Genomic DNA, 7,973 nt, shown 5'->3' with positions numbered 1-7,973 from the left:
GAGATCACTGTCAGGTAGGTGAGGCCCTGCCAGCCGCGGAGGGGCTGGGGGTGCAGGGCTACCAGCACCCCTTCTTCCTCGGGTCCTGCCTCTTCTCTGTCCCTGCTGGACGGAGCTTTGCTGAGATGCCTGAGCGTGGCTGCTCTTCCTCTGCTGCCAAGGCAGTTGCCCTGCCCACCTTCCTACAGAGATGCTGGGAGGGCTGGAGCCCCTCTGCTGGGAGGAGGGATTGAGAGAGTTGGGGGGGTCAATCTGGAGAAGAGAAGGCTCCGGGGAGACCTTGGAGCCCCTTCCAGTCCCTAAAGAAGGGGGGCGAAAAGACCAAGCACTTACTGGTGTCCAGCATGTGTGGTGGGTTCTCTGGAGCCTTCCTTTGGTCAGGGGCTGCGTCCCACTCCGAGGAGGTCCAGCCTGGCGGCTCTGCGTGTGCTGTGTGGCTCTGATCACCACTTCTCTGTTGCAGGGCAGCTCTGGCCTCTGCCCACCAAGGGCAGCCCCTGCCGAAGACGCTGAGTGTCCTGGAGAACACGCCGCAGGTGCGGGGCATGCACACCATCATCAGGTAGGTGCCTGCTCCCCCGGCAGGGAACAGCACTGTGCCTGGCCACCAGCTGGGCTGAGCTCCTCTCACCACCGCTCTCTGGGCACGGCCTCCGGACGGTTTTTCTCCCAGCCCAGTTTCTCCAGGAGAACGCTGTGGGAAGTGGTGTCAAAGGCCTTCCTGAAGTCTAGGTAGACAACATCCACAGCCTTTCCCTTGTCCACCATCAGGTCACCTTGCCATAGGAGATCAGGGTTGTCAGGCAGGACCTGCCTTTCATAAACCCGTGCTGATGGGGTCTGATGGCCTGGTTGTCCTTGTGATGGCACTGAGGATGAGTAGACAACATCCACAGCCTTTCCCTTGTCCACCATCAGGTCACCTTGCCATAGGAGATCAGGGTTGTCAGGCAGGACCTGCCTTTCATAAACCCGTGCTGACGGGGTCTGATGGCCTGGTTGTCCTTGTGACAGCACTGAGGATGGGGAACAGCACTGTGCCTGGCCACCAGCTGGGCTGAGCTCCTCTCACCACCGCTCTCTGGGCACGGCCTCCGGACGGTTTTTCTCCCAGCCCAGTTTCTCCAGGAGAACGCTGTGGGAAGTGGTGTCAAAGGCCTTCCTGAAGTCTAGGTAGACAACATCCACAGCCTTTCCCTTGTCCACCATCAGGTCACCTTGCCATAGGAGATCAGGGTTGTCAGGCAGGACCTGCCTTTCATAAACCCGTGCTGATGGGGTCTGATGGCCTGGTTGTCCTTGTGATGGCACTGAGGATGATCTGCTCCGTAACTTTCCCTGGCACCGAGGTCAGACTGACACCCCTGTCGTTCCCAGGATCCTTCTTGTGGATGGGTGTCACATTTGCTAACCTCTAGTCAACTGGGACCTCCCTGGTGACCCAGGAGCACTGGTAAATGGTGGAAGGCGGCTCGGCGAGCACTTCCACCAGCTCCCTCCATGTGTTGGGTTGGAGAATGTGACCTTGTGAGCAGGCTGTGCAACCTTTTGTAGGAAGCGAGATGTTCCTTCTCCAGGAACATCTCCTGTGACTCCTCCCCAGCGAAGTGCAGGCTCCGAGGGGATTCCACAGCAGTAAAAAGCCAGAGGATGTGTCTCACCAGGTGGTGTGGCACCTTACGTGCGCTGGCAGAGCCCTGTGCCGCTGTCTGAAGCCCACCTACCTCACCTCTGAGCTGTGGACTGCAGTAGTTCTGGGTTCAGGTCCAGCTACAGGAACTTCAGAGCAGATAGAGCCGTGTCCCTGCGGCATCTCTCTGCTCCAGTGCTCTGGCGGTGCCTTCGTCATGGCCTGAGCCGATTTCTCCGGCTCATCCGCGGCCTGTGCGGCCGGAGGTGGATGGAGGTGGAAGGGAGATCTGGGGGAAGGGCACCTCCAGAGGCTGAGTGGTGTTTGCCCACACAGGAGCGGTGTTCCCAGCCCGGGGTCAGGCAGGGAGAGAAGAATGAGAGTCTTTGTGCCCTGTCCCTGGCACGGACCTTCTACCTACAGCTCCTCCCGCGACGAGGGAGGGGTTTGACCAGCCCCTGTCCCTGGGGGAACACACTGCGGTCGGCACCGAATCCTCACTGCTCTGGAGCTGCCCTTCCCCTCTTCCTCCTCGCAGTCTGTGTCCTTTTGCTGTGCTGGGGACGGCCCCTCGTGCCTCCGCCCTTATGCCACAAGCCTCTAATCGCCTTAATCTGCTTACACTTGGGAGTTTGTTCGTTAGCCCCGGGGAGGGGGTCAGGCCCATGCAGGCAGTGGCTGGAGCTGGGCTCCAGGCCCCGTCGTGGCGCTGGGCTCGGGGCCGGCCGGGCCGCGGGAGGGTGGACTTTGCCTCCTCCAGATGGTAAATGAAAAATAACCACATTTAGGAGGGGCGTTGACTTGGCCTGTCAGCCACCCCCTCACATCCCGCGGCGGGCTGAGGCGGTGCCGTTACTGACATCTCCCAGCTGAGGAGTTGTTCTGGTAAAAAAAAAGTTCCTGTGTTTGGTGACAGCGAGGCAGCTTGTATTTCTGGTGCCTGTAGGTGATACTTGGCAGCGCTCACTTGCTTCTGCGTGACTTCGGGGCGGTGTGGGACTGCTAGTGGTCCTCACGCCTGCTCCTCTGGGCTTCCCTCTGCTCCAGGGGCGCCGCTCCCTGCCTGCTGATGCTCCCTGGGCACGTCCAGGCTGGCGGGGGATAAAATGTACACCTTTTGCCAACGTTCCTGCACCTGCTTGTGTGAAGTTACAGTGTCTTGGCAGAGTGACCTGTCATCCCTGTTCCGTCTGCCGCGGTGGCGTCAGCCCCTCTTGGCGGTGGCAGCCCTCCTGGCCTGCTGGTGCTCCCACTGGTACCATCTTCTGGAGTCCCTCGGCACGGCAAACCCCACATCTGTGGGCACACCACGGAGCTGTGACCCAGGATTCCCCTCCTGCCTTTCCCAGAGCAGCTCCCTCGGGGGCAGACGTGCCGGGCTCCTGCCCTTTCCCTGTTGTTCAACACTGGGGGCTCCTCCGTGCTCCAGCGTCTGTCTCCGAGGGACCTCCTGGAAGCTGACGTTGTGGCAGCAGATGAGCATCTCGCTGAGCACAGTCATGGCAAATTCAGGCTTGGCACCGCGGGCAGAAGCGGCTTCCAGAGGGATTTTCTGTTCTTGTGGAGAAGCGGAAACTCAAAAATAGTCCTGCACTGGAGCGGCTGAGTGATTTTGCTCATGGTCAGGCTGAGGATGGACGGTGCAGAAAGGGCATGGGTTGTATCCTCCAGCTTACAGGAGGCTTTGGTGTCGGGGCCAGGTCACCAGAGCCAGTAGAAGCGTTTTATGCCACACGTGGGGTTTCCGCAGTGCCTGAATGGTCCTTTCTGTCCCCCACGATACCGGCTTCTGCCCCCCCATCGCTTATTGCAGGAGGAGAAGGGGTGCAGGGGTCTGTTGTTAGCGTTGAGATAACCAGGGTATGGGGGTGTTTCCTCTATCACCCCCATAAGTGTCACAGCTTACGCTGGGGGTCCCCGCTGCCGGCCATGCCCTGGTGCGTGTCGGCAGAGCGGGTCCACTCTGTGGCATCGGTGGGACCTGGTCCTGGAGTGGCAGAGAGGAGGAGACTGGCCTTCCCCAGCATGGAGGTGGACATCTGGCTGCCGTTGGAATTGCTTTGAATTCCATGGGGAATGTGGGACCGAGCCTGCTGTGTCTGCAGAGCCCTGCCCTGCTCCCACTGCCATGGAAGCACCTCGTGTGCTCTCTGCTGCAGGAGAAGAGCCATTCTTCACCTCTGCTCCCCTCTTGGTGCCCACACACTCGTGGGAAGGCTCTGGGATGTCCCCTGGGTCACCTACCTCTCTGAGCAGGTTTGCTTTGGTGTGAGCCTCTGGACTTTGTGCCCTGGCAGGACGCACCGTCCCACCCTGGGGCTGCCCTTGAGAAGCCTGGGGCTGGTGGAGCTTCAGCGAGGGCAGAGCGAGGTGCTCCCTGCCTGCGGGGAAGGAGCCAGCGCCAGGGAAGGTGGCTCACACAAGAAACCTGTCCCCCTGGCCCTCTGCTGAGGGGGGGGCAGTGCTTCACTGGTGGTCATTTGTCCGCTCAGTGAGAAGTCTCTCTGTTGTCCTCACCCCTGCATGAAAAGAAAGTCAATGCTCAGGCTTTTGTGGCCCACAGGGAGGGACCTGGGAGTTCTGGTGGATACCAGGTTGCCCATGGGCCAGCAATGTGCACTTGTGGCCAAGAAGGCCAATGGTCTGCTGAGGGGCATCAAGAAGAGGGTGGCCAGCAGGTGGAGAGAGGTCATCCTTCCCCCTCTGCTCTGCCCTGGGGAGGCCCCATCTGGAGCACTGGGACCAGTTCTGGGCTCCCCAGATCCAGAAGGACAGGGAACTGCTGGAGAGAGTCCAGCGGAGGCTTCTGAAGCTGCGGTGGGTGGTTGCGTGGGTGAAGCCCACCCGTGGGGGAGGCGCACGTACTGACAGCCCACGCTGGAGGCAGCAACGCTTGTCCCTCCTGGACCAGAACTGATTTTTCGACCGTCTCTGGGCCTCCCCCGCTGTCCCCAGGCTGGTTGGAGATGTCCACGTCAGCCGGGTGCTCTGGTCCCTGCGGAGCACTCGGGGGCAAGGTCTGGCTGCAAAAACACCTCGGGACAGTAGGGACTGTTTATCCTTCTCCTGGGCGCTGTTGACTGTCTGTCATCGTGAGATGCGAGCAGCGGCAGATGATGTCCTAAAATACAGAGTAAAAATACTCAATATCCTTCTGCCTCTTCTGGAGTGGTGCCAGTTCCACCCCTTCCATCTGGTAGCTGGCGAGTGTCTGCGGGGTCCCTTTGTTCCTGGCGTTCTCCAGAGAATAGGGGGGTGCACGCAGGAGAACACCCATTTCAGCCACGGCTTGTCAACCGTGGTCCCCCGGTGTCTGCTGGCCTCTGTGGTGGGGACCAGGAGCTTGTTCTTGGTGGTTCTCCAGGAAAATGGCACTTACATTACAACCTTGTGCTCCAGACCCCTCACCAGCCTCATGGTCCTTCTCTGGACATGCTCCAGACCCTCAGTGTCCCTCCCGTTGTGAGGGGCCCAAAACTGAACACAATGGTCCAGGTGTGGCCTCACCAGTGCTGAGAGCAGCCATGGAGTGTGAGGAGAATAACAGGACACTGGGGGATTCTTTATGGTCACCTTTTGGACGACCAGGAAGTCTGAGAGTCCCCTCCTGGCAGCAGTTTCAGGAGCTGGTGTCAAACGCTCCCCATGAGAACAGGCAGCCCCTGGGACCAGCTCCCGGCACCTACAGTTGGCTCCACTCCCCCTGAGGGAGAAGGGTTGTTTTCCATGAATTACAACCCCTGTTGTGGTTTTATTCTGTTTATTTTGCTTCCTGCTGCCCTCAGCACTTCAGCGTGGTGATGAGATAACGCCAGGTATTTCAAAGTCTGCCTGGTTCCTGGCAGCTCCTCGCCAGCGCCGAGCTGTCCCCTGTGTCCCCGGGGACCCAGCAGCGCTGCGGGGGCTCCTGTCACTTCCTTCCCCCCTGCGCCATGTGCTGCAGCCTGCTGTCCCCCTCCCAGGGGCTGAACGCCCTTCTGCTCCATGTGGTCCTTTCTGGACAAGGCCCTAGGTCTCAGCAAGCCCTGGCAGGGTGGTGGGTGGAAACCATCTCCTCCCCAAGGGATTCCAGGTTCCCACTCTCTGTTCCTTCCTCTGGAGCCCCGTTTGCTCCAGGAACTCCACTCTCATCTCACACCCGTCTCCTCCCTCAACAGGAACAAGGACACGACCAGGGATGAATTCATCTTCTACTCCAAGCGCCTCATGAGGCTGTTGATCGAACATGCCCTCTCCTTCCTGCCGCTGAAGGTGAGCCCACCGCTCCTCTGCTGTGGCCACGGCCACCTCTCCCCCTCCCCGAGCCCCCCGGGCTTCCCCTACACTCCCTTCTCCTCCCCTTTCTGCAGTCAGTCACGGTGGAGACCCCCCAGGGGACAACCTACGAAGGAAAGCGGTTCCACAGGCAGCGGGTGAGATGTTCTCCTGGTCCCTTTCTCCCCACAAGCACGGGCTGAGAAAACCTGCCGGCCCCGGGGTCCCTCCCTGTGCAGACGAGCTGCTCCCTGGGGCTTGTCCCCCCTCCTGCAGTGAGGGACCCTCGGGAGCTCACCGGGGGGGCTGCAAACCCAGCAAACCTTGTGTCCCCTTCCCCAGATCACGGGGGTGTCCATCCTGCGGGCAGGGGAGACCATGGAGCAGGCCCTCACTGCGGTCTGCAAGGACATCCGCCTGGGCAAGATCCTCATCCAGACCAACCACGACACGGGGGAGCCCGAGGTGAGCAGCTGAGACCCCCAGCACCGTGGGATGGGGCCCCCCTCCCCTTCCCTGGAGCCCCCCTGCACCGCAGGATGGTGACCCCCCCCCTTGCCTCCCCAGCTCCACTACCTGCGCCTTCCCAAGGAGATCAGCGAGGACTACGTCATCCTCATGGACAGCACCGTCTCCACCGGAGCTGCCGCCATGATGGCCGTGCGGGTGCTGCTGGTGAGGGCCGGGGGGGTGGTGGTTGGGGGGGCTGGGGGTACCGACCCCCCCATGGCCGGCCGGGGTCTCAGGGGGGTGTGTTGCCGCAGGACCACGACGTGCAGGAGGACAGGATCTTCCTGCTGTCGCTGCTGATGGCCGAGATGGGGGTGCACTCGGTGGCCTACGCCTTTCCCCGCGTCCGCATCATCACCACCGCCGTGGACAAGAGGGTCAACGAGGAGTTCCACATCATCCCCGGCATCGGTAGGGGGGGGGCTGTGCCCCACGGACCCCCCAGACCCCCTCTGGCTGACCCACAGCCGCGCTGAGGCACCCCTGGCAGGGGGGGGAGTCGCGGCGGGGCCGTCATGGCCATCGCCTCACCCTGTCCCCTTGTCCTTCAGGGAACTTCGGGGACAGATACTTCGGCACCGACGGCCCCTCCGCCTGGTGTGAGAGCGACGGCACGGACTGCTGAGCCGCCGGGCCACCGGGCCACCAGCCAGGCTGGCCACGGGGCCGGACCCCCACCTCCGCCCCCAGGAGGGGCTCCGAGCTGCCAGCCTCTGCTCCCCTCCCTGCAGGATGAGCCCCCCACTGCCAGCCTGTCCCCCCAAGCAGGACAAGAGCCCCTCGTGGGTCCATCTTCCCCGAGGAGGAGGGAGGCAGGGAGTGATGGCATCTCATGCGGCCTGGGGGGGACACAAGGGGGGTTCCTCCCCTTGGAGCCCCCCTGTGCACTCCAGGCCAGCTGCGGCCCAGGGGGACGGTCACCCCCTTCCCTGGGGAGGGGGGGGACAGGGTCCCATCCCCTCCAGGCTTCCTCCGGGTGCTGGGCAGGCTCCGTGCTGGAATCTGTATTTATTTGTATTTATTTTACGGAGCTGCCCCCCCGGCTCTCCTGCGGGGCAGGCCAGCTACTTGAAAACCATCAGGGATTGGGGATGTCCCCAAGGAACCACCATCCCCCCCCCAATTCCACACTCCATCCCCGGCTGGGCCCCGGCAGCACTGGGAGGGTGGGGGCTGCCTTTGCCCCCCACTTCAGCTGGGGGGATTTGACATTCAAACACTCCCCTGCCCCCCCTCCCAGCCCGGGGCAGCCGGGGGTCCATCCCAGGGGGTCCATCCCTGGGGGACCATCCTGACCCCCCCGGGAGCCAGGGTCTGCCCAGCCCCTGCTGCCCTCCTTGCTCAGGTTCTTGGCCCCCCCGAGGCAGCGGGGGTGGCTGCTGGGGGCGCAGCCGCCCCCCCTTCCATGGCTGAAGAGGCTCCGCTGCCCCCCAGCCCCGGGGCTGCCCCCCCGCTGCCCCCAGCGCCTTCGTTTTGTACCCCAATAAAGGAGCAGCACGACCCCCCCGCATGCTGCCTGGGATGGGGGGTGACAGCCGCGGGGGGGGCGATGGGGGTGTCACTGCACGTGTGGGGGTGT

The 7,973-nt window shown here is 62.4% G+C and overlaps 1 protein-coding gene across 1 annotated transcript in view; it reads left to right on the top strand.

The window, feature by feature from the left end:
- The window catches only part of LOC106899976 (uridine-cytidine kinase-like 1), an 11,659-nt gene extending 3,765 nt beyond the window's left edge, over positions 1-7,894 (top strand). Inside the window, exons 4-11 of the mRNA XM_014961925.1 lie at positions 4-14; positions 464-562; positions 5,788-5,881; positions 5,980-6,042; positions 6,227-6,349; positions 6,452-6,559; positions 6,649-6,805; positions 6,946-7,894. Coding sequence (XP_014817411.1) covers positions 4-14; positions 464-562; positions 5,788-5,881; positions 5,980-6,042; positions 6,227-6,349; positions 6,452-6,559; positions 6,649-6,805; positions 6,946-7,019 — 729 coding nt within the window. The 3' untranslated portion in view covers positions 7,020-7,894. The remainder of the gene's footprint in view (positions 1-3; positions 15-463; positions 563-5,787; positions 5,882-5,979; positions 6,043-6,226; positions 6,350-6,451; positions 6,560-6,648; positions 6,806-6,945) is intronic.
- Positions 7,895-7,973: the final 79 nt, after the last annotated feature.

The sequence above is a fragment of the Calidris pugnax genome, unplaced genomic scaffold (assembly GCF_001431845.1).
Source record: "Calidris pugnax isolate Ruff unplaced genomic scaffold, ASM143184v1 scaffold1022, whole genome shotgun sequence".
NCBI classification, from domain to species: Eukaryota; Metazoa; Chordata; class Aves; order Charadriiformes; family Scolopacidae; genus Calidris; species Calidris pugnax.
This window is presented reverse-complemented; position numbering and strand designations above follow the sequence as displayed.